The sequence below is a fragment of the Cajanus cajan genome, chromosome 11 (assembly GCF_000230855.2).
Source record: "Cajanus cajan strain Asha chromosome 11, NIPB_CcT2T_4, whole genome shotgun sequence".
NCBI classification, from domain to species: Eukaryota; Viridiplantae; Streptophyta; class Magnoliopsida; order Fabales; family Fabaceae; genus Cajanus; species Cajanus cajan.
Genome location: NC_138527.1, coordinates 36,829,392 through 36,856,374, shown reverse-complemented (window position 1 = coordinate 36,856,374; position 26,983 = coordinate 36,829,392). Strand labels below are relative to the sequence as shown.

The following is a 26,983-nucleotide window of genomic DNA, read 5'->3' as shown; positions in this document are numbered from 1 at the left end:
GATCTTTAATCAGAATAAGATATATATAATCCTTTTAGTATAACATGAATAATACACAATTTTATTTCATATTCATTCTTAATTTAAATTTTAAAGCTATCAAGGTGTGGCCAGGCTGTGGGTACCTCCAATACTAAAATGTCCAAACTCCAAAGGCCTTAAATGCCTAGCTCATTTGCATATCCATTCAAAGCATAACCCGAAATCAACATATTGAATATCACTGAACACTTGTTCGGCATTTGGTACCCTTCCACATTTTGCATGCATGGCAATCTGACAAATAAATCATTCATGTAACCACTTTTCAGAATGTATTCATGAAGTTGCTTGCCTACTTGCAAAGAAGCAAGGTTGATCAGGTTTCTTTCCTTCCTGCCCCATCATAACCACTCTTCTGGGCCTGGACCTGGACCTGGGCCCTTTTCTGCTTCCGGGCCTTCCTCTTCTTCTATCCCGGCAAATGCTTCTTACACCCAATTTTTTTTCTCTCCTGCACCTATGCTAGATGTTCCGTTGGAGGCATGGAAGAAAAAGAGTGTGATAATGAACAGCGTGATGAGTGATGACACCCTCACCACCATGACCACCGTTTCTCAGCACTGTTTCGGCGAAGACACCGAAGGCCCAACCTTCTCCATCTCCATCATCGAGGTTGTTCTCTCTTCCCAACCCTGAATTTCCCAATCAACTAACTACTAATGCTTTTTCTGCTGTTTCCGTGTCTTCACCGCAGAACATGAAGGAAGACTATGGCCTCTTCGTGTGGCCCTGCAGCGTCGTTCTCGCTGAGTACGTTTGGCAACACAGGCATCGATTTTCCGGAGCCACCGTTGTTGAGCTAGGTACCTCTTATTTCAAATTCGCCTGTTATGAACACTTTTCTCTTTTATTCTCCTTCTTTTTCTTATATTGTTCACGCAGCTAGGTGCCGGAACTTCCTTGCCTGGCTTGGTTGCATCAAAACTCGGTGCCCGTGTCACTCTTACAGATGACTCCACCAGATTAGAGGTATTAACATTAGGGTAAAAGATCATTTTCGTTCCTAGAAGTGTATAGCGTTGTTACATTAGTTTCTCAAACTAAGAAAATTCGGGGAAAAAAAAAAGCCTTTCAAAATGCAATTTATCAATCAAATTAGTGCAAAATTAAAAAATGCTTGTGACTTGAGTGATAATATTAATATATGTTTAAGGATCAAAATGTCACAAGGTGATTAAATTCAAGGACTTATTTGAAATTTACTTAATGTCAGATGTGACAATAAGGTGATTTACTCATTCATGATCAAAAAAGTGATTTACACATTACCATCCAATTATTATTATTGTTATTATTATTATTATTATTTTAGAACTTGTTTCGATATAAACCTAAAAACAAAGTGTTTTTGAGGATTTCTTTACTGAAAAAATACTCTCGAAAACATTTATAATTTATATTCAAACAGACTCTTAATATATTTTTATAAAGCTTTCAAATGGACTTATTGTAGACCATAGTATAAAATTGTCTCTCGTAGAGAATACACATGATTTTAAAAAAATTAAAATTAAAATGATTGTCAATATGACTCATTGGTGTTTATTAATTTTATTCTTATATGATTGGTATAGGCTTATGATTTAATTAATGGTCGGATTCTGAAAGTTAACGGATCTATCGGGCGACTGCTTCTTGTTTTGGATGTGCAGGTGCTTGACAATATGAGAAGAGTTTGTGACTTGAACAAACTTGAGTGCAATGTAAGCTATCATTATAGTAACTGTTTCAACATATTCCAGATAACGAAGCTTGTGTTAATAATGTGCATGGTTGAATGTGTTAATGTTTTAGAAGAATATTATGACAGTACCATGTTTGTAGCATGGATTTCCTAGAAGGTGGTGAATAGGGGCATTGTGCCAACAAAAGCTTGTTTATGTACACATTGAAATTTTATCATGTTGTTTCTGGTATCTGAATTTTTTGCCTTCTTGTAGGTGTTGGGATTGAAATGGGGAGTTTGGGATTCGTCCATATTCACTTTACAGCCGACAATTATTCTGGGGGCTGATGTGTTGTATGATTCAAATGGTGAGAAAAAATGGGCTGTGATAGTTATCTGTCTCCTTCCTCTGTGAATTGGACTAAGTTTGTTTTTTCATATATTGTTTAGCCTTTGATGACCTCTTTGCCACTGTGACATTCCTGCTCCGAAATTCTCCTGGGTCAATCTTTATAACTTCATACCATAATCGAAGGTACTTTTCATTCTATATGATGCTCATGACTTATGAGGAAATTTCATCCTAGCTCTACAACCTGCATCTGATATTTATTTCCATATTTTTTAATTTAGTTATCTAGTTTGTTGCAGTGGGCATCACCTTGTGGAGTTTTTGATGGGAAAATGGGGATTAAAGTGTCTCAAGCTTCTTGACGGGTTTTCCTTCCTGCCATCCTACAAAGCATCACTACTTAGTGGTAACATTCAATTGGCAGAGATAGCTCTTATCTCTGAAGAGAATGTTTGACGTAGCTCAAAATTTTATGACAAAATTTAGCATTTCTTTTTGTCATACGGCTGCTGATATCTATGTTATTGTTGCTTTTAGAAAATTCCATTTCATATCTAGTTGATCAAACAATTGTATAGGATATGATCATGCTAGAAGAATGCCTCCTACAATGAATTTCATACTTTTCTGCTATACACTAGATGAAGAAAAAACACTGTTTGTTTTTTATTTTGTGGTTTCTTAATGTTGAGGCATGGCATCAAGCATCAATCTTTGTGGATGAGTGACTGGGATGACACTCGTGGAGGAATTCTCTGGTGTTATTTATTTTAATAAACTTTTTAGTTACATTTGGGCTTGATTTAGCTTACTTTTAAGAATCACTATGTTTGTTATACATATATAAAAGATGTTTAAATGTTAATATTTGCAGTGCTGTCAAGTGGCCAGAGCTGAAAACCATACAATTATTGAGTCGATAATTCAAGACATTCTTCTTTTGCAATGAAAATGGTTGCATTCTTTGCAACATTTAGCAAACAGCAATAGTTTTGGGATGAAAGTGGGGAAATTGAATGCTCAAACATAGACCATGTCTAGAATTACAGTCTGCACTAGTAATGTTCTCTGAACTACATTAGGTGTGGAGGGAAAATCACAATAGATATATGGTTTCTTATGCTCTATTTCCAAATTGTAGTCTTTGTTAAGTTAGGGTTTTTTATCCATGTTGCTGACAAGATTGAGCTCTTCTTTACCATGACTCTCGTGGCTTGATTAAGCAGGGATAACTGCATGTGTCTGAACGGGACCTTTCCCGACTCATTAGTCATTACCAAAGACTACCAAAATGATATATTTTATAACTAAGTTCAAAATTAATTTCCCAAGACATTCTTGAGATTTTATTAACTTGAGATAAATATACATGTTCCTCTCATAGAGGAAAAACACGTAATATTCTTTCCATCTTGGAAATTTGATCCACCAATTTCATACTTCTAATTTGTTTAGAACATCAATTTAACTTGAATTAAGACTTTTTAATTGATCACCCAGCAGTTCTTTCTAACCTCCTGCCCACCATTGATGCTACCCATTTTGATCATGGACTTTGCAAAAGCCTCAAAAAAAGCCTTTTGTGAGCTGGCAAACTTTGTAACCAGATTCTTGGTGTCTGGGTTATCAAGCAAAGCTTGATCAGAAGAAAACAGGCCTTTCTGTTGGAGGATCAACTTGAAATATGTATTATCGAAACTTGTTGATGAAGGGTCCATGGTGGTGCCAGCATTTTTTGCCTGATTTTTTACTGGACAAATTGATTTCAGTTTTGCTGCAAATGCCGGATTTAATATAGGGTCAACATCATGTGTAGCATCGAAGTTGTGGAGTCTGTTCCGGAAAGATGAGCAGTGAGAGAAACCCAAAGTGTGCCCCCCTACAAATAGGTCAAAAGACATTTTACTCTAAACTCTATTCCAATATAAATTGGAATGAAAAATGATTTGACTTTAGGAATAACTTACCTGACAGAGCTACCAGATCTTCCCCTGACAGTCCTCTTTGAGAGAAGCTCTGTCGCAGTTGTGATAAGTTGAAGGTTGGCGCAGGTAATTGTATGGTTTCACTTGCCTTAGATGTTCTACCATCCTTTCTTCCTGTAGGAACATCCCACGTAGGCCCTCCGGACTGTAGAATATTCTTATACCATTAGTAAAAAAACTTGCAAATACGTGTTACCTTAGCTGCATTTGTCAATTCTCAAAGGCATAACAAATTAATAATTATCTAGGATCTGAATGATGAGAAATTCAGTACTTAAGTAGTTTTCTTACCAGAAAAACTGCGTCCCTTGCTGCTAGAGCAAGGATATCAGCACAAGAGACTACACCAGGGCATGAGGCTTCTGCTGCTTTCTTTGCTGCATCAATGACATAAAATGCATGCAAAGAAACATTTGGTGGCCCGTCCTTTTCTGCTTTGTTGTTTCCTTTTGAATTTAGCAGCACAGAGGCATCACACCCCTTCAAGTGTATAGGAAAAAAGAAAACAATATGATTTGATTAAATGATGCATCAAATGAAGCAGAAACAGTGAAGGGGAACGGAGGGGGTGTAAAAATAGCTTTTACCCGAATGAAACAATCATGGAAGTGCATTCGCAGAAGTGCTGCTGGAACAGTTTTGTCCTTGGCAGTGGCATCCTTCACTGCCTTGGCAACAATGTACTCCAAACCAGGGCATGTTTTTTCGTAGTAGTTTAAGCTCAGTGAATTGCCTGTAGAGACTACTGAAAACATGATGATCAAATTCAAGAATGCAACTATTGCAGCCATGTCAATTTGAGTACTTAGATGACTTTTAGCTTGTTGCTGTGGACATCAAAGGTGTGGAAAATGGGCTTTTATAGAGATAAAAGTGATTAATTATTAAATGAGATAATGTGGCTCTAGAAATCAATTCGTTAAGCAGTATTGTCAATGAAGTAGTAATGTTGAAGCATTCTCATTACAAAAAGACAATCCACTTTTTGCTCCGTGGACTAAATGAAGGTTTAACTATTATTCTTTTTTTATTTTTATTAATATGTTACTCTCAATCAGAATAGTGTAAATATACATTCTAGCTAAATCCAGTCTTAAGCTACAGTTTCATGGCCTTCACTCTTCATTAGTTAAGATTACAATGTCATCCCCCAGGATGCATCATTATGGTTCATCAATTTTGACATTATCCATGGTCTTCCCCTATTGACCTAATGTCAGAACTCAACTGAAATGTTTGATTTTACTACGAGCATTTTTTCTGTGATCACATAATTGTGACATTCCGGTTTAGGATTTCGGCGGAAATTGAGGCCACCTGTCCATATCATATTTTATTTTAATGCTATGTTTGCATAATTATTTTGTCAAAAGCATTTATGGTTTTTTAAACTATTATTCTTAATTGGTGAAAAAGGTACTCAAATTATATATATTTTCTGGTTTTAACTTTTTTTCTTTAAATTAAGTTGTTTACTTTCTTAAAATTTTGTTCGACATATTTTAAATGGGGTCCCTCAAATCTGATCACCACTAACCAAATCAAGCCGTAGATATACTCGTGGTCGTGGTTTTCACTAGCAAAGGAAACTGCGCCTCAGTTATAGGAATGTATGTGGTGGTTAAGGTTGAGCTATCGTAATTTTGTTTTTTAGGTGCCAAAGCTTGCATTTCAAGTCTTTACTCTTTAATTGTGATATTATTCCCTCCGAAAAAAAAAGTCTTAGTTATGATGGTAGCCAGGTCTTATCAAAACTATAATTATTGTTGTAGGAGCTTTCCTACTGAATGATTATAGTTCAAAGGAACCTAATTATTAAAGATACTGAATTTTGTCCGGACAGTCTGGTGCATTTGTAAAAATCAAATAGTATAATGTGTCTATTTATTAATGTTTTAAGATGAAAAGTAGCTTATCAAATCTGTGTAATTTATGTAATAATGAGCCTGAACTGCACTTTTGGGTTGAAAATGTAATCAAATTAGCTGATTGTTAGTGAATATAATCAACACATGATGATGAAGCACACCATTTTTTTTTTTTTTTGGGGTGAAGCAGTTATGGTGTTGTTGGTTTGGTACTGCTATGTTTGTGCAGTTCCTATGTCTAGTGAAAGTCTGAAACTGTGAATGTTTGATTCTATATATCTACAAAATTCTTCTCACATTTTAGATAAGTAATTTTTACAAGAAGCAATTATGCTCAAAGTACAATTAAACACTAAATATAATCCTTGATAAAATATTGTTTTTTATTTTATAATTTTCAAAAATTATATTAGCAATTGCTTGTGCAATTCTAGACCAAGAATGATGATTAAACGAAAACTTCCAATGTTAGTAATTATTGCAATATTGCTATTACGCCCATCTCATTGACACTAGGCATCGTAGCTTTCGTATTAAAGTAATGTACGTATGTTTACATCTTTCGAAAGCATCTCCAAACATGATTAAGAGGGCTTTTATATAAATAAATCTCGACTCATGATAATAAAGTAAGATGATTATGTTGTGATCTTTGCATGTATCATATGGTATGATGGGATTTTGGTCCAAAACAATATAATAACAAAACAAATGATGCTATTGTGAGTGTGAGAGCGTTATGGGTTGATTTGAAGATGACATTGGACTATGATCTATGTTTAGATTATGAATGGAGATGACCATAACGGGGACCATCTTTAGATTGTGCATTAGACACTTTAACCGATCCAAATAAATTAAGGATTTTTTTTCTTCCAATTCTAAGTTATTTATGTTCGTATAAATGAAGCTTAAATGCGTTCTTTTTTCTCAAATATGACAAACATGTGATTTTAATTCTTCAAATTTTAAACGAACAATTTTAATATTTTAAGTTTCATATTTATATAATTTTGGTTCATCAATTTTTAATTAATTAATTTCAGTCCTTAAAATACTTTAACAGTATAATTTTAGTTCTTAAAATATCAAAATTATACAAATTTTTACATATTTAAGCTATATATATATATATATTAATAATTTTAATAATAATAAAATATAGCATTTTATAAGAAGGAAATTAGAATATATGTAACTTAAATAATTTAAAAATTATATGATTGTATACTTAAGAGTCTAAAATCGTACAATTATAATACTTGAAAGATTAAAATTATTTAATTAAAATTTGAAAAACCAAAATTTCACAATTATTACAATACTTAATGGATTAAAATTATTCAATTAGAACCTTAGCAGCTAAAATTGCATAATTATAATACTAAAAGATTAAAAATGCACTTAAGCCTACAAATAACATTTTATATATTTTTTTTCCTCTCTTTATCCAAACACAATGTCAGTGAGAAATAACCAAAGAATTAGTATTTTTTAATGGTTAATTAGTACTATGAGAAATTGTCAAAGAAACAAATAAAATACGTGAGTCCCAGCGTGTTTGGGATGACACATATAAGATGTGCCTAAGTTTGTAGCTACTTCCAATTTGATGTGGGTAAAGAATGCGTCACAAAATTGGAACCAAAAAATGTAAAATACATAGAGCAAGTTGCTGAAACGCAAGTTCTTCAATCCCAAGTCAAGTAAAATACAATTACTGAGTGGCTCTGTCGAAAATGCAATAACCAGTGGAGACAGCAGCGATAATGATATTGAATTTGGCAATGAGAATGAAAAATTGTGGCTGAGAAAATCAGGATGAAGCTGCCAACTCGGATATTTGTTCTTTGGACCAATAATCATTTAATGTTAGAATAAAAATTTATTTCATCTTTAGTGTCAATACTTCAAAACTCTTTGTTTATATATTCCAAGAAGGTTACATTGATTTTGTTAGACTGAAGAGTTATGTTTTAAGCTAAATTTAACAAGACCATTCTTCCGTATGTTTTTGTTTCCCTCACATCGGGTGTATATGGGTCAGGTTTTTTAAAATTTTAAATTGAATGGAATCGAACGTTTTATAAAAATGATCAGTTAATTGATTATTTTTTATTTTTTTATAAAGTAGATTGATTTATTTTATTTTAAAAAAAATTATGGATCAACTTTTTTTAAAATTGAATCGATTTGATCTAGTGAAATTATTCATTTTTTACTCATATATATATATATATTGTTGGGAACAAAAAAATCTTCTTCTTTTTTACGCACAATAATAATGTTGAGAAATATACTAAAATAACACCATAAAAGAAATAGGAAAAAATTATACAAATTTATTTAACGTGGTTCAACTCCTCATGCCTACGTCCACAAGAATGTTCATTATTTATTTCAAAATGTGTTACATATATCTTGAAAATCTTCCCTTCAAGTTTTATGGATAAAACTTGGAAACCCCTTTCTCACAAGTTTTATGGGTGAAACTTGGAAACCCACATCTCACAAGTTTTTTGGCGAAACTTGAAAATCATTATTCACAAGTTTGCTGACAAAACTTGGAAATCCTCCTTCATATGACCTCCTCTTTCATTTAAGGCGGTGACCCTCTCTATAGGTCAGGTGATTCTTCTCATCTCAAGAGTCTCTATTTATTGATCTTACCTTACAATCTTAAAAGAGAAAACAAATCTCTAAAATAAATACAATAATTTCAATTCTAAACAATATCCTAAAAGAATCGATATCTTTTAAAATATAAATAATATCTCAGAGATTTGAATTTGAAAATTTAAATTGTTTTCTCAATACATATATATATATATATATATATATATCAGTTTTTTTACAAAATCGGATCAACTCACTTTGTAAAAATAGGTTTGATAATTGAACAACTTTTTAAAGTGAATCAACCTTTCAATGCAGATCAAATTGATTATGGATTGATTCAGATCAATTTGGATTTTTTTGAACACCCCTTGTGGGGTGCCCTCTTCATTTTAGACAAAAATTCATACCGATGCTTAAGTAATTTTAATGTTATTTTTTTTAATCAAAATGAGAGTTTGAATTTGGTGACTAATAAAATTTTTGTTTAAATATGTTTTTAATCCCTATAAAATTAGCAAGTTTTGATTTTAGCACCGGTAAAATTTTTTCTTTATTTTTCATTCCTATAAAATTAAAAATATTATTTTAGTCTCTATTTTTATGTAATCATTTTAACTATTTTTTATTTATTAAAAAGGTAAGTAACCATCTTAAGTGTTACTTACAATCATTATTGATATCATATCGATATTTTACACTTCTAAAAAAGTTATAGATCTTTAAAATAAATATTATTTATCCACCTTAAAATAATCATTACTAAAATAGTTTAACTTTTAGAGAGATGAAAATCAAAGAAAATATTTTACAGGAATTAAAATCAAAATTTATTTATTCTACAAGGATAAAAAATAATGTTTATAAATTTTAGAAGAATAAAAAAAAATAGAAAGACCAAAAATTAAAAACATATTTAAACCTAAAAATTTAAACTAAAAGACAGGAAAATTTGGTTCTCATTTGGTAACCATAGAATAATACCAAAATTACATCTAGGACATGTTTTTTAATTATTATTTTTTTGCAAAGAAATGAGTAATTTAACATAGTCTGTGACTCTGTGTGCACCTTGTTTTTTATTTTTTGATTTTTTTTACATTTTTTCTTATTTTCTTGATTTTTTTCTCTTGATTTATTGATTGATTTTTTTATTTTTAATTTTTAATTTCTTTTTAAGGTTTAAGATTTAGGGATGTAACTAGTCGGATTAAGTCGTGTATGATCTAATATATGACAAAATCTAATGAAAAAAGGAGAAAAAAAATTGTATGAGAATATCTAAAATCTAATTGAATCCAAAAATTTGGTTTTAGCAATAATACTTTTTAAAACATTAAATGTCATCGAGGCTAATGGAGTGCTATTGAATCACGATGTTCAAAAATGTCGTTGCCTTCAAAATTAAATTCCCGATCTTCAAGAGACACAACATATAGAGCCATAACTTTTTTTGATAGAACTCAACCAACCACAATTTAATAAGATTGAGGAGTGCTTGTTAAAAAAATCAGCGATGAATGAAGTTAAATTAAAGTGATAAATAATTATTATTTAAGCATTAAAATTATATTTAAATTAAATTGAATGAAGTTGAAAACACATTAACTTAAAAACTTAATTATATTTGATATAGTTAAAATAAATTGAATCCGACATGATAACCTAACTCAATCAATATGCTAAAATGTAATCGGTAAAGGTTGATTGGATTAGTGTGTCAATCTTGATATCAAGGTCAATGTGTTTAACTTCCAAAAAAAATGTATAGATAATTTTCCTCTTCTTTCTATGTGAAAGAGCTTGCATAGAGTTAGACTTTAGCATGCAACCATACCAACCAACCAACATGATCACATGGTTGTATGTGGTTAAAGACTTGAGACTTAAGAATGAAAAAAAATATTTGTTAAAAGAAGTTAATATTTTAAATAAATTTCAGTAACTCAACAGAGTAGTTATTAATTGAAAGCTAGGGATACTTTGGTTGAACAAAAATAAAAAAAAATAAAAATGTATAGCTTTATCTTCTAGTTATGCCCGGATGATGCAATTATTGATAAAATTATTTAAATATCCATGTCATGAACCAAAATTATGTCATGCATGTTAACATGTTTTCCGGCATTAATAACTTGCAATACTGTGCATATAGTATTCGTCTATTTTATTATGCATCAGAAATGGAGAATATGAATAGTCATAATTATTACTTTTCATTATACAGATGAAGTGCATTTTATATTTTTCATGATTTGTTTCCTACTGAACCTGGATTTGTTTCCTCTTCTTAACAGTATGAACAGTCATACTGTTAAGAAGAGGAAGAATGCACAAGAACATAAGAGCCAATTATGGATGGAGTACTTAGAACAGACCAAGATGAGTTTGAATTATATGGCTTTCTCATGACAAGTGGACATATCCTAGTGTGGGGATATTAACTAAAACTTTAAGAGATTAAGGGCAAAAAGGGGAAGGATGCTAGCATCAATTTTTGAACTTATGAAAAAAAATAATCGGATATTTATATAAATTGTTGGAAAAATAAATAAATTTAGTACTAGTATTTTCAACTTTTGAAGCTAAAGGCGGCTGGTAAGAGTTCATAACTCTTCTGTATTCAATGAATATGTTCATAACTGGTTGGCCTGACTTAAGCACGCCAAACTTGTACAGTGACATTCTTGCAAATTATCTCGATTGATTGACTTACATTCCATATTCCATATTTATCTCTTATATATAGTATGATTGGTAAATATCTTTATCCTTTAAACATGTAATTGGTTCATAGTTCATATTAATGAAAAAATATTTATCAAAAAAGGTTAATTTTTTTTAAAATAGATGACGATATTTTAAAAGATTAATTCTTATTAACTTTCTGGTTTGTGTATACGCTGCTCTTAATTTATGCTATTCCGAATGTAGAGGATGAAAGCTATTGCTATGTGTCTTGGAGTGACGTGCCTCCTCCGGATATGTAACTCTAAGCCTATTTAAACTGATAGCAGAAACAAAAGATTCATGAAAATTAATGAAAGTTAATGATAATTAATAATGCCTTTATCGTAGTAAATGATCTTCCGAAGAAATCAAGGTTGGCCCTTCTGGTGTTGACATCTAACGGTCAAAGTCAGGAATCAGGATGGTCCAGTATTTGAAAAATAGAGAGACCAGATGGTTAAATCTCTATCTCAAGTGTCTTTATCTAATCTAGTGGTCCATTTATATCCACAAAATTTAGAAGCATTCAACTATTGATACAAACTATGTAGTATATATATGAGGATTTGCAACTAATCTCACGAGACATTTGGTGCTTGTTTGTCCAAGTCAAGAATCAACACGGTTCTGCATTTACAACTATGAGGATTTGTAACTAACCACGGGATTCACATTGAAAGTCTTGAGAGTTGACCGAGTAAAAATGAAGACAGACAATCACCAAAGAAGTAAAATGTAAGAATGGAAAAATATATATATATATATTTTCACAACTATTATTTCATGTTTTTATGTTATCTACAAACTCATTATCAAATTATGCTACCAAGAATACAAAAATGCGTAGTAATAATGCTTCTCTCGTGTGTGCTAAAAAAATACTAATATTAATAATATGACACTGAATAGCCTAAGATATACTCAAAAAATGGCTAAAAGAAGAAAAAGGGCCATCATGAAAGCAGAAGTTGGTTTTATCTTAAATGAGAGATTAGGTGACTGCAAAGGATTATTAGATTGGTTTGATGTTGCTTCAGGATTCACAGCTATGGCAGGAGAAATAGCAGGGGAGTGTAATCGGTTAGTAGGCAAAGTAGAGAGTGCATCATCATAACCTGAGAATAATATAATTAATATTAACAATAATTAACAGAGAAAGGATCTAGTATTCTGAAGCAGAAGAGTTGAACTTTACTTACAATTGGATTCCTTCCAACCAAGAATCATGTTCTCACGGTCAAAGACTATACGGTAACCAGTCATGAAGTTTTCTGCATGATGGGAAAACATAATGAACATTGCAGGTAGCAATAACTATGGAAATTTTACATGTTTTTGTCATAGTGTTGATATGTATTAGAAAATGTGAGTTTGGTTTGGACCTAAATCAAACAACTGCAAATGGTCAAATAAGCTTAACAACAAACGTTAAAATAAACTTTAATATCATATTAGAAAAAATGTGAATTTGAGTCTGATTTAACCATCTATATGTGTCAGAAGGTTTGATAAGAATATAGTAGTTGTGGCTGCTATATTGATAAGAAGCATGAATTGACAAAATAATCTGAATTGAAAGCTTCAAAAAAAAAATATATATATATATATATATATATATATATATATTTATATATATATATATAAAAGTTAAAATACTCACGTCCAATGATATTCACGTTGTTGCTTTTGAGGACACCCAAGCAAAGTAAGTTAATATCCTGCATATCACATTTACGAGGTTAGGGGATGAAAAATCATTAGATATTAATAATAATGAAATGCAAAAATGGATTTCATTTACTCACATCACCAGTGACAGTTACTATAGGGTCCGTGACAGTATAAGTGTCTCCACCTTTCATGGTAAGATTAATGGGAACTTCAACAGTCTGGTTTGAACTGCAAGTAAGGTCAAAATCAGTGTCTGATGATTTAAAAGGAAAAAGAAGTAGAGACATCTCTGAAGTTACAAATCACCTCAAGTCATAACAGTACTCAAAGGGGAGATCATCAGAGAAAGAAGATGAGTGCCGTTGTAGTTTAACTACTGAATTAAACTGTAAAAACAATGGAAAAAAATTAGAAATGCATGTCAAATTAAGCTCTATAGTTACCTTATTAACCAACTATAATCAAGATTACTTACACTGTTAGCAATCTGCGTATAAGCCGGATCATTTAGGTATGTAAACGAGGTACCAGAGTCAAATATTGCATGGAACCCGACATCAGCAACATTTTCTCCCACAATAATTTGGGTAACGGTTATGTTGTATGTAGGACTGGAAAGAAGTAGCCATGTAAAAATAAGCACAAGTTAGACTCTATTTTTCTTCTTCTATAGTTTCTCAATATTAGGGGAGGATAGGTTGCTCCATTTCAAGGTCAAGGCATGGTATGATCCTCAAACGGAATCAAACCAAAGACTTTTAACTACCAGTTCAGACAACATTCATTCTTTTTTTTTTTTTTTCCGGTTCAAGTGTTCATCTAAGTGAAAGTGACCACTTGTTAGAGTAAAAGGACAGAGAATAAAAGATAATAACTACTTACTGCAATGCCCTGAGGTTGAATGGTGTTTTTCCTTGGACAAAGCTGCTGTTATCTCCAAATGTGATTCTTCCAAGACCATCAGATCCAAAACACATTGAAAAGGAATTTGAAGTAAGCCCTTCTTTGGCTAAGATACTTGGGACAGATACATTATCCATTCCTAATCCAAACAGACCATTTGGAGCTGCACCATCCAAAAATGCACCAGTCTGAACTTGGCCACAACTGCAACATATGAAAAACAAGTTAAAAAAAAAAAAAAAGATGATTATACCTAGCTGTTTCAAAGAACAATAATCAAACAAAAGATATGGTTAGGAAACTTAATGTACTGTACTCTCATGCTCACAAACATGATAAGGGCTAATTAGATGTGGTTATTATTATGCGTATCATGAACCTTCCTAGAAGTGAACTTTTTGTTTTTTCCACTTCAATCACTATATAAAATGTTATAGTCCAACTTCCCAAAAGCAGAGTAATGCAATATGACCAAGAATACACACTAATGATTCATATGCATATATGTATTCCCAATAAAATATATCAGCAAGAAGTTGAGAATTTTACCCAAAAGTAATTTGCGTTTCAGATTTTTTTGTTTGATCATCATCTGTAGTCAAGTGCAACACATCCTCCACCAGGAACCCAGAAGTTGAAGTACCATTGGATAGATAGTTTACTTCATATGGACAAGTGCTACCAGATGAAGGGCATTGTTTCTGTAGCTCACATAAGCTGCTATTGCACGAAACGCTTTGGCTTGTGGATGATTTTTTAGGATCATAGATATTAAAAACAATTTTCTCCGTTTTCTGCCAGATAAAAGCATAAAGAAATCGTCATTAAAGTCAAACTTCTCCATCAGTTTTGTTCAGAACTGATCAAGAACCCACAAAATATAGTTAAAACAATAAATGAAATGGTATACCCGTCCGTTTGATAACTCTACACCACGCACACATTTGGTACAATTGCAAGGTAACCAGAACAAGTCACTACCAGTATCCAATGCCACAAGAAACGACAAAGGTGGAGTCCCAACAGAAACATTGGCAAAATGCAAGCTGAAATATCCAAATGAGGAAAACAAATTAAATTACTACCACACATAGAGAATGCCTAAAAAAACTCATTCCAATTTTTTTTTTTTTTAGAAAAAAGGATTTTCATACAACCCAAAAAAGAAGGAAACAAAAAAAAGTTTTTTTTTTTTTCTTTCTTTTGCAAACTTCATTCGGTTTCCCAAAAAAGGGGGAAAGAGAAATATCCCCTTGAGATTCTCTTCCTGCACCTTTCCAAGCACCAAAACATAAACCATATTCTATTCTCTTTTCATTCTACACACAGATCTATATCTTTAAAATTCCCTATTAAAAAAGGATCTAGAAAAAGCATAAAGAGTAATCAGAAATTGAGGTGAGTTGACTAGTGCCTAGTGGTTAAGAAAGTCTTACAATCCAAAGGCTCCAAACTGATAAGTCTCGTTGGAGGGTAGAAAAGTGAGCGGCGTTTGGTAACCGGCGGCGAGGTGGCGGCCCCGGAATATTCGGTCTCTGTGGGCCATGGCAACATAGTATTGACTTGTCCCCTTGTCGGGGAAGTTGTCAACGCCGAGAATCCCCTTGACGGGATCAGAGAAACGGTGGTGGATGTCAAAGCCGAAGGAGTGGAGAGCGTGGCAAGTCTCCGAAGCTAAAGACATGAATAGTAGTGACATGAAGAGCCAAGTGTGGCCATGGCTTTGGTTAGAAGTGAAAGGAGAACCCATGAGCTATGATATGTGATATGACAGATTTTGCTGAGACAACAAAAGAGATATGTTATGTGTGTAAAAAGGTTTGGTGTTTTTGGTGTGTGGACTGTGGTCGTTTACAGAAAAATAAAATAAAAAATAGTGATAAAATAGAAAGAAAGGAAGAGAGGAAGGGAGGGAGAAGGAGAAGGAGAAGGAGAAGGAGAAAGAAGGTACGTCAAAGGTCGGTTGAGTTGGTTTGGTTTGGTTAAGCATCCCAGTAACAGGAAAAAGTCCAACTTGGCTTTCTGTGTTAGGATCAAACAGGATTCACATTGCTACACTGTGGGTCCCCACAGTAACTATTCACTTTCTAGATCAATATTTTTCTTTATTTTGTTTTCTAGTTTGTATTTTGCCACGTAGTACAATCATGTTATATTTTTAGGTTATGTCATCTTAAGCACATATCAATGCAAATTTCTTAATTATAAACTTGACTTTTTTTAGTATAATTTTTGTAAGTTAGTCTTTCAAGATAAAGATTTATATACGTCGAAGGTTCGACGAAACATTGAGTATGAAATTTATCAGTATATATTTACGGATAGTTTATTTTAAAAAGTGAAATTGGATCAAAATTAATCTAGCAAATTTTTACTTATATACTCTATTTTCTTCTAAATGAACTGATTTGATTATTTTTTAATTGTAGAAAAAAATATTGATCATGAACATCCTTACAAAATTTAAGCTAGATATATGTTCAAACCAACAACAAATTAGGGTGTAGTATAGTGTATTTTCTAATTACGGATGGAGGTTAGTGTCTTCGAAAAGGAAAAAAAAAAATTGAATACTCCGAATGCTAAGTCTGCATCTAGAAAGAGGTGAAAAAATAATAGAGAGAAAGAAAAATATGATAAAAATATTGACCCTCCCCCCATAACGTGGAAATTATGTCTTATTTAGTTGGTTTTGCAGACAGACGAATACGCGAAGCAACTGCACCTATTTGTTACTTTCTTCAAATGTTTATTATTTCTGTCACGACCATTGGTTTTCATGAATCAAAAGGAATGTTATTATATACTTAACATAATAGTTTTTTAATGTTGATAGCTATTTATATTTAAAGATGTTATGACGCGGCCCAATGGGATTCGGTCTACACTTAACATGGTGGTTCCCTCAGGTTACCTCAAGTGTGGTAGAATAACAATACGATAGAATAAATGGTGACACCTGCAAGTAATGATAGTATGAAAAGGAGGGGAAAAAAAAAACGAATACATGCATGAAAGGGAAGTTGTGGTATTCACTATTAATTACAGGTGAATGTGATTTTTCTAAGAACTTAGAGTAGTTACTAACTTTGATGGGTTGGGGTCATGAAATATACTTTGATAGAAAATGTAAGGGGATTGTTGGATGTTGTTAATTTGTTCCATATCTTGGATGAACCGCGTTAACGATGATTTTATAATCTTTTTAAAGCACTTGGTTTAATCAAATACAATATAATGTGATGGGTGAAATATATAGTATATCTAATAAAGACGTATTAGTACCTCTTAATTAAATATAACTACATCACTCAAAGTCAAGATGTTAGGTGTTGACTTTAACATGAGGTGAGTTAGATCCTAATTTACTTGGAGACCTAAAGATTATATATGTGATGAGATGTGCAGTTGGCTAAGGTGATTAATTATTAGATCATAAATTTCAGTTTTGGGGGTCATGCCGTAGGATTGAGTTTGTAAGAAAGTTCAATATTCTCTCTCTCTATTTTTTTTTTTTTGAGTTAGATGGAATTCAATGAAACTATTATTACAAATTGTACCATCTAGGTAAAAATCTTACTGATCTCTACTCGGTCGATATCCGACTAAGTTACCAGGCCACAAGTCCTCTCGCCTTATCGGCTCAGGGCTGGAAGGCTAGTGTATACCATCTAGGTAAAAACCCGACTAGTGTACCATCTAGGTAAAAATCTGACTGATCTCTACTCGGTCGATATCCGACTAAGTTACCAGGCCACAAGCCCTCTCGCCTTATCGGCTCAGGGATGGAAGGCTAGTGTACCGTCTACGTAAAAACCCGACTAGATCCTCTGTCTGATTGGAAGCCACTCGGCCTACAACCGAGTTGACATCCCTACGCGAGCCGACTCACTCCTGGTTCGACTTCATTCGCCTATAAGGGGGCTGTTTGGCGCTTACCCGATTGGACCCTTGGCACAGGCCTAGTCGGTCAAAATCTGACTTGACTGTTGCTCGGCGCTCACCTGATTGGACCCTTGGCACAGGCCTAGTCGGTCAAAATCCGACTTGACTAATCCTCACTCATTGCGCGACCTCGTAGCAAGAACGGTTGAAGAAATCCCTACGTTCTCGGGGCCCATAAGGCCCATGAACGACGAAGTATAAAACCTAAAACCCTAAGGCTAAGAGGGCAGATTACCCCTTTGAATGCTCTGGTCTTGAGGCTTGACCTAGGAAAAAACCCTAGTGCACCCCTTGGCCGGAACATTTTGGCGCCCACCGTGGGACCACGGTGAAACTTTTCCTACGCCCCAAGTAACACAGAAGAATCCGCACTTTACCATGGCAAGAGGCGGCACATCCAACAGCGACTCACAACACCCTACCATGGAGGAGATGATGACATTGATCAACATTTTGAGGGAGGAGAATGTGCGATCCAGGGAGAGAGAGGAGGCTATTCAACGAGAAAACGAGGAGATTATGAGGCGGGCGGACGAGATGCAAGCTATGATAACGGCCAATGCCAGGACGGTGGAGGAAGATGTCATGATGGAAGTCCCCAGAGATTTTCGACCTTTTTCGGAGGCCATAGAGGCCGAGACCATCCTAAGGGATCATCGGATTCCCCAAGTCGAACCTTTTGATGGAACTCAGGATCCCAGTCAGCACTTGACGGATTTCTGCGCTCAAATGTTGATTTGTGGAGGAAGTATGGAAGTCCGCTGCAAACTATTCATGGGTACACTCAAAAAAGCAGCACTGGATTGGTTTAGTAGTCTCCCTGTCCGATCAATCACCGACTTTGATGTCTTTAGTCGGCTCTTCATGGCACAGTTTGCCGCTAACAAGAAGAAACCACCGATCACGTCGGACTTGTTCGACCTCAAACAGAAGCGGGAGGAGTCGTTGAAGGACTTTCTGCAAAGGTTCAATGAGGTCGCCTGGAGGATAACGTCCTTGGATGAAAGGATGGCAGTCATCGCGTTTCAGAAGGGCTTAAGGTCTGGAGCTTTCGACATCGCGCTGGAGAAAGCGAATTGTCAAACGATGTCGGAGGTGAGAGCTTTCACCCTGAGTCACATCAAGACGGAGAAGGGACAAATCAACAAAAGGGCAGCTGAAAGCCGAGAAGCTGGGGTCGTCCCAAGAGATTTTTATTCCATATAAAAATGTGAAAAGGTTTTTTGCTAAGAAGGTTTTTAACGAGGCACCACTAACCAATAATTCCAATTTTATTAAATACCATCTCTTTTATCTTTCCATGATCGACAAGTGTGTTATTTAAAGGCAGCAAACTCGTGATTGTCGGCAAAAGTTCGACTGGGCGAGTATAAATAACTCGAAGACCAAACTCGTGATTGTCGGCAAAAGTCCGACTGGGCAAGTATAAATAACTCGAAGATAAACTCGTGATTGTCGGCAAAAGTCCGACTGGGCGAGTATAAATAACTCGAAGACCAAACTCGTGATTGTCGACAAAAGTCCGGCTGGGCGAGTATAAATAACTCGAAGACAAACTCGTGATTGTCGGCAAAAGTCTGGCTGGGCAAGTATAAATAACTCGAAGACAAACTCGTGATTGTCGGCAAAAGTCCGACTGGGCGAGTATAAATAACTCGAAGACAAACTCGTGATTGCCGGCAAAAGTCCGGCTGGGCGAGTATAAATAACTCGAAGACAAACTCGTGATTGTCGGCAAAAGTCTGGCTGGGCGAGTATAAATAACTCGAAGACAAACTCGTGATTGTCGGCAAAAGTCCGACTGGGCGAGTATAAATAACTCGAAGACCAAACTCGTGATTGTCGGCAAAAGTCCGGCTGGGCGAGTATAAATAACTCGAAGACAAACTCGTGATTGTCGGCAAAAGTCTGGCTGGGCGAGTATAAATAACTCGAAGACAAACTCGTGATTGTCGGCAAAAGTCCGACTGGGCGAGTATAAATAACTCGAAGAAAAACTCGCAATTGCGACGACAATATTGCTAAAGCAGGCGAAGTCGGGACTAGAATGATTACTTTTCAAAAAGACCCCAGAACTCGCGCAACTCAGCTTTGGATCGATTGTACTTCATCGGGCAACTCGGCATCTTACGGATCGAAATTTGTCCGACCGACCATATATAATTTCTTACAAAAATTTTCCACTTCTCTTCACGAGTCAGAATTTGACCGAATAGGCTACGAAAAGGAAACTTTCATTTTAAAGAAATTTTATGATGTTATACAAACTCGGAGCTTGACCGACTTACTTTATAGAGAATTTGCAGCTTGGAAATTTTCCACCTCTATACGACTCGGAACCTGGCTGATTAGCTTTGAAAAGATCACTTTTTAAGTTTGAAAGTTTCCACTGTTATGCGAGCCAGGATTTAGCCGAATGGCTACGTAAATTTTACTTTAAAACATTATACAAGTCGGAACCTCACCAACTGGTTTGGTAAAATTTCTTCTTAAAGTTAGAAAAATTATCCACTCTTTATACGAGTCAGAATTTAGGCGATTGTCCTGTTGAAGCTTAAATATTTGACTTAGAAACCGGTTTACTTATTTTTACGAATCGGAATCGGAATTTGGGCGATTGATGTAGTCGAGATTCATTTTTTAACAGAAAAATTTTCATTTGAATGCAATCGGAACTTGGACGATGTACTTGGCCAAGTTTATTTTTAATTATATATTCCACTCTATACGAGTCGGATACCGGCCGACTGACTATTTAAAATTTCATTTTAAAATTAGAAAATCTTCTATGCAGGGTACAAGACGACCTAGTTGGAACTTGGTAGATTACTCTACTCTACCTTGGTGAATCTTCTCAAATCTATTAATCGGAATTTTGGCGATGGCCATATTGGCTCGGAAATTGGCCGACCGGATTGGCCAAATTTAATTTCTCATGTCACTCCATTCTGTCCACTTGTTATATTAAGATACGCGTACGACCCATTATCTGGCCAATTCCTTAACATTTGATTCAAACGTGATTTTCAGCTTGGAATTTTGAATTTCCTTCTTCCTACTCGACATCTGGGGGATTATTTTAACATAGAAGACTTTGCATATATTTATTATCATTATATTAAGATACGCGTACGACCCATTATCTGGCCAATTCCTTAACATTTGATTCAAACGTGATTTTCAGCTTGGAATTTTGAATTTCCTTCTTCCTACTCGACATCAGGTGGATTATTTTAACATAGAAGACTTTGCATATATTTATTATCATTATATTAAGATACGCGTACGACCCATTATCTGGCCAATTCCTTAACATTTGATTCAAACGTGATTTTCAGCTTGGAATTTTGAATTTCCTTCTTCCTACTCGACATCAGGGGGATTATTTTAACATAGAAGACTTTGCATATATTTATAATCTCCCTTACTCGGCATTAAGGCGAGATCCGATTCAAACCTTGTTTTTTAAAATAAGAATAACTATTCTTTCACACTCGGGATTTGGGCGACGTAATTTTAAATCTCGTCCCAACTTAGAAAATTTTCCAGTTATTGGAATCGGAATTTGGGCGAGCTACACTTCAAATTTGACTTTTGTGTCGTCCCGGTCGGGAGATTACCGATCACACCTCATACCTTGATAAGGCTCGGCCAATATCCGACCTGGATTCGAGCTTAGGACAATGAAAGCCCTTACGCCTTGCAGGCTTAGGGCTGGAAGGCTAGTGTACCGTCTAGGTAAAAATCCGACTGATCTCTACTCGGTCAATACCCGACTAAGTTACCAGGCCACAAGCCCTCTCGCCTTATCGGCTCAGGGCTGGAAGGCTAGTGTACCGTCTAGCTAAAAACCCGACTAGTGTACCATCTAGGTAAAAATCTGACTGATCTCTACTCGGTCGATATCCGACTAAGTTACCAGGCCACAAGCCCTCTCGCCTTATCGGCTCAGGGCTGGAAGGCTAGTGTACCGTCTAGGTAAAAACCCGACTAGATCCTCTGTCTGATTGGAAGCCACTCGGCCTACAACTGAGTTGACATCCCTACGCGAGCCGACTCACTCCTGGTTCGACTCCACTCGCCTATAAGGGGGCTGCTTGGCGCTTACCCGATTGGACCCTTGGCACAGGCCTAGTCGGTCAAAATCCGACTTGACTGTTGCTCGACGCTTACCTGATTGGACCCTTGGCACAGGCCTAGTCGGTCAAAATCCGACTTGACTAATCCTCACTCATTGCGCGGCCTCGTAGCAAGAACGGTTGAGGAAATCCCTACGTTCTCGGGGCCCATAAGGCCCATGAACAACGAAGTATAAAACCTAAAACCCTAAGGCTAAGAGGCCAGATTACCTCTTTGAATGCTCTGACCTTGAGGCTTGACCTAGGAAAAAATCCTAGTGCACCTCTTGGCCGGAACACAAATAATTATAACTTAATAACTATTATAACCCTAGTGCTCTGCCTTTTATATAATTTCTGCCTATTAAACAAATAGTTATTATAAATTGGTTGAATTAAAAATTAGACAGATTGCTCTTTCGAAATATTTAAACAGCTTTTTTTTATATATAGTTTATAAACATGGTTATCAAAATATTAATTTATGCTCACAAAGCATGGTTTTCATAGGGCAAAGAGTATTTAGAAAATTGATTCAATAACTGAGTTGAAGAAGATAACTTGATTGTGTATAAAGAGAGATGGTTGTGGTTGAGGCAAGTGAAAATATGAAAAAGTTGGGTTGGGAATTGATGGAACATCCCCACCTCTTTTTCTTTCTTGATTTGTGAAGTATGATTATGAATGAAAAAGAAGGGAGGGGAGGGTGCGTAGCTATAGCTAGTTGGTCTCCGCATTGAGCGCCAGAGACCTCTCAACTAAAAATGGTGAATCACACAATCTAAGCAAATTGAATTAAGAGACATGGAAAGCAACCACTTCGATATATACATTGGATTCTCTATTCTATGTTTTTAACAAACATTTTGACCCCTATTATTTGTGGCTTACTTTTCTCCCTTTATTTTATCAGATCCAAACATGTAACTTCTTTTTTTTTCTTTTTCATTTTGCAATGGTGGGAGACATTTTTGTAATTAACCAAGCTATAATATGATTGATACATAATAAGGTTTTGTGATGTATTAAGGACAAAAAGTAAATGTGAGAAGGGTTACAGGAATTTTTTATTTTGGAGATTAACGATCTCTAGTGGCTGTCAGCCACGAGCTCTTATCAGTGCATATAAAAAATAGAGATTTGTTCGCGAGAAATCTCAAAATACATTAATACATTTTTTTAATATTATATTTATTATCTGTTAAAGTAACCTTATACTCTCTTATTGACTAATGTTTATAGAGCCGATAAAATTACGAGTGCAATGTATTAAAGACTGATAAAATTTAGGTCAATTATTGAATGAGAATGAGAGTATTTTTAGAAAATTTTTAATTTTTAATTTTTTAAAATATATCATTTTGTTATTTTTATGGTCTGGTAGGAATATATGAAGAGGAGTGTTGACAATTTTACTTAATACTAATTAGTTTAGGATGAAAGTCATGTTTTAATCCTAAATACAAGAAACATGTATCTATTTTTAAATATATTGTTTCGTAATTATCTTTTATATCCTTAATTATCTTCTATTCATTTTTCATAAAAATGAGTGGTGGAACTTGAATAAAAAATTTGGGATATCAAATTAATTTTTTATATATATATAAAATTATAAATTAATTTTTTTATTAATTAAGAAATAATAGAATTTCTCTTTTTTTTACTTAATTTTTTAGTTTTATTACAATTAATAATATGATAATATATAAATCTAATATTATTATATATATAAATAAATAAATAAATAAATATATATATATATATATATATATATATATATAAATTTAGAAAAATTTGGGGGAGCGATGCCCAAGGTCTGCCCCTAAAAGTGAATACATTTATCAAACAATTAATACAATAAAAACATGTTTATTTGTTAGAAGAAAAAAATATTTCTTTTTTGAACAATGTCATTAAATATAATTATCATATTATTTAATTTTATAAATATTTATAAAATAAAATTTCAAATAATAACATTATTAATACAATTTACTAATTTTACTATTTTTATTAGTTTTGATAAATTAGATATTTGTTAGTTATATATAATAATATAAGGTAATATTAATTAATTATGCAGCAAACTTAATGAATAAGTAGAGTTATGAATATGCAGATAGGTTAGAGAATAAGCGCAAGACACACAAATTTTATTTTGGTTCACTAAAAAAGCCTTGAAATACAAGTTTAGTATTTTATATAGGTGGAATTTTTCACTAAATCAGTAAATAATACAAGTAGTATTATTGTCTCTTCTAGGCTATACAAAATACCATCTTATCTCCATTAGTCAGCTTATGACTTGTTGGTTTTGAGCTAAATTTTAATAATATATATTTATACATATTATCAAGATGAATCTTTAATTTTAATTAAAAAAATAATACCCAACAGTAAATACTATACCCAAGTTTTTCCAATTTAAAATAATCTTGGATATCGAAGGACGAATCATTCTAATGCCACATGCATGAAGGATTTTAAGTGATGCCTTGTATATCATAATAATTGTACAACTTGAATTATTAGTTAATAATGATACATAGGATCTTAAAATCATCGAGTGTGTTTCATAAGAATTTACTTCTCAAATATCGATCAGCTACAACTTTTTCTAAGCATCAATTATTCATTTACTAAATTTCTAATCAATGTTTGCTAACTTTCTTATTGGTGTTTCCTAATTCTCATCAAGTATAGTATGATTTTATAAGATGTTTGTAGTGAATATTGTTATTTTTATCATGATCCAAAATGTTTATTAAATTATTTGTGACAACTATTCAGATGATATTTTAAAAAATCGATTCGGATTGGGAGATTAAGAATTGATAGTATAATCGGTATGAATCCTTCTTTGGATTGGTTATAATCTGATATAAATTGGTATAATCCAGTCGATTTTATGGATGACGCATCGATCTATTTGGTTAAAGGTTCCATTTGAATTTTCTATTCTAATTGTGCTTTTCCATGAAAGTTGTTCTTAATGTTGCTATAGTGATAATGTACTGCTAGAGTGTAGAGACTATTTATTTATTTCCAATACTTGTTGTATTGCTAGAGTGCACATGTGCTATTGTATAATAGGTTATTTATGATTTAAGTAGTAAAATAAAAAATAAATAAATAAAAACTTAGCTATAAAGCAAGATATGACACCAAATAAATTTTTGTGTTTATATTTGACAAAATATACATAAGTATGATATTTAATCATGTACATTTCAAAAAAAATATTAATAAAAATTGAGTTATAAAGTTCAAATAATAATTTATTAGCTCAATCTTTCAATGATTGACTTAATATTTTAATTGATTTAATATCCATCTAATTTTTAAAACATTGGTTCGAATATTTATGAATTAGTTTAGAAAGTTTATTATAATTAAAAATTACATGTAATTGGTCGTTGCCAAAATGTGAAAGCTAACACTAGGTTCACTTCGCATTACCCAACAATCTAACGCTCCAAAAACTAAGTATTTGCATCCGACATATTTGTTGATACTAATCGGGGTTGGTAGAAAAGAACACTAATTGAATAGTTTGGCCCTAAAGAAATGGTTGTCGTTACATTTTAATATCAATATCATGAAAACAAAATTTATACAAACATGTGTCGACTTACAGGTCAACGCTAGTATGCATTAATCATATAGTAGACGTTATATTAGACACCACCCACCCAACTCAAATCCTCCACCTAACTTGAATTTCAATCTTTGTGAAATATTCATGAATCATTGTTGTTGAAAACATATCACACACTTGTAAATGACTTAATTAGTTATGGATAAAGAAAAAGAAAACAATCAACATTTCTATCGGTTTTAATATTGTTGTATTCAATAAACACATGCTTAAAAATGTTTGTTAAAACAAGTGCACGAATTATTTTTAATCTCCCAAGGTTGATGTGTAACAAATTTACAACGGAGAAAAAACTTTAAAAATGGCTTTGTGATCTATCAGTAAAAAAGAATGTTGATAACTATAATGAGAATCTCTTATACTCTACATTACTATTTTTAGGAGTATTTCTCGGATTAGATCAATATAATGAATTCGATAATATGAACTTAATCAATTAAGTTTGTTTGTTTTTTTTTATTTTGTTTAATTCGAACAAAATTAATTAAATTTAATTTTTATTAGTTCGAATATCATATTAACATATTTAAAATTTGAATTAATAAACTAATTAATTTATATATTTTTATTTTTATTTTTTATTTGATTAACAATGTATGTCTCATTTTAATTATTTTAAAGATATTTTTATATTATAATAAGTAAATTTTTTTCATTCCTTTTTTCAATAACTTAGAAAAATTAAATAAAAAAATTATATTGTAATATATTAAGTATCATTTTCATACACTATAATGCTTTTGAAATCTTTAAATAAATTAAGAAAAGTATATTGCAAATCTATCAATTTAATTAATTTGAAAATATATCAATATTTTTTTGGGTAAAGATAAAAAAATATTACAAAGATGATCGCAATAAAAATTGAACTTAGATCTCCATACTTCTAATTATCTCAACCCCTCCTCACCTAACCTGACAATATATAAATCTTAGTTAATGGTGAAAAATCTATTTACTTTGAGTGAAAAAAAATTTTATTTTTTTTAAAATTCATGGTTTAAATATATTTTTAATCTTTCAAATTTAAAATTGACTTTTTTAGTCCGTGCAATTTCAAAAAAATCTTATTTCAATTCTTACATTCAAATTTTGTTTGAGAATTTATTAATGAGGATTGAACTCATCATGCTTCTAACTACTTCAACCCCTTTCCACTTAACCATTAGGCTAACCCTAGTTATTATACATTAAATATAGTTGATACTGTATAACAGTTATAATTTAACACTTTCAAATATGTTATTGGTGACTTAAGAAACTAAAATAATATTTTTTTTAAATTACAAAAACTAAAAACAATAATTTTAAATTTTTGAAGGATCGAAAATAAATTTACCCTAAAGAAAATTCAAACTGAATCAACCCAATCACCGTCAAATTAATTAAATTCATATTAAACAAAAAAAAATTATAAAATCTAAAT

The 26,983-nt window shown here is 32.9% G+C and overlaps 3 protein-coding genes across 7 annotated transcripts; 1 reads left to right on the top strand and 2 right to left on the bottom strand.

Moving 5' to 3' along the window:
* The first annotated feature begins 240 nt into the window (after positions 1-240).
* Positions 241-4,191, top strand: LOC109801582 (Putative methyltransferase family protein). Of its 5 annotated transcripts, none has more exons than XM_083066625.1 (7): positions 241-654; positions 737-845; positions 929-1,011; positions 1,617-1,745; positions 1,983-2,076; positions 2,159-2,243; positions 2,350-4,191. In XM_083066625.1, exons 1-7 carry the CDS (start codon positions 502-504, stop codon positions 2,420-2,422), a joined length of 726 nt encoding a protein of 241 aa, XP_082922751.1. In that variant the 5' UTR covers positions 241-501; the 3' UTR covers positions 2,423-4,191. The 5 variants fall into 5 exon arrangements, with proteins under 5 accessions (XP_082922751.1, XP_082922747.1, XP_029127573.1 ...); XM_083066621.1 differs by having other exon boundaries at positions 245-654; positions 2,342-4,191; XM_029271740.2 differs by having other exon boundaries at positions 263-654; positions 2,360-4,191.
* Positions 3,373-4,890, bottom strand: LOC109801583 (peroxidase 64). Its single transcript, XM_020362694.3, has 4 exons — positions 4,633-4,890; positions 4,337-4,525; positions 4,028-4,190; positions 3,373-3,939 (listed from the first exon to the last, which is right to left on the bottom strand). The coding sequence occupies exons 1-4, from the start codon at positions 4,834-4,836 to the stop codon at positions 3,545-3,547; spliced, it is 951 nt and encodes a 316-aa protein (XP_020218283.1). The 5' UTR covers positions 4,837-4,890; the 3' UTR covers positions 3,373-3,544.
* A 7,098-nt stretch (positions 4,891-11,988) lies between these two features.
* LOC109800733 (aspartyl protease family protein 1) lies at positions 11,989-15,828 on the bottom strand. The gene is made up of 10 exons (XM_020361587.3): positions 15,270-15,828; positions 14,744-14,879; positions 14,383-14,627; positions 13,813-14,037; positions 13,406-13,541; positions 13,237-13,316; positions 13,065-13,158; positions 12,920-12,977; positions 12,459-12,530; positions 11,989-12,374 (listed from the first exon to the last, which is right to left on the bottom strand). Exons 1-10 carry the CDS (start codon positions 15,581-15,583, stop codon positions 12,181-12,183), a joined length of 1,554 nt encoding a protein of 517 aa, XP_020217176.1. The 5' UTR covers positions 15,584-15,828; the 3' UTR covers positions 11,989-12,180.
* Between the last annotated feature and the right edge of the window lie 11,155 nt (positions 15,829-26,983).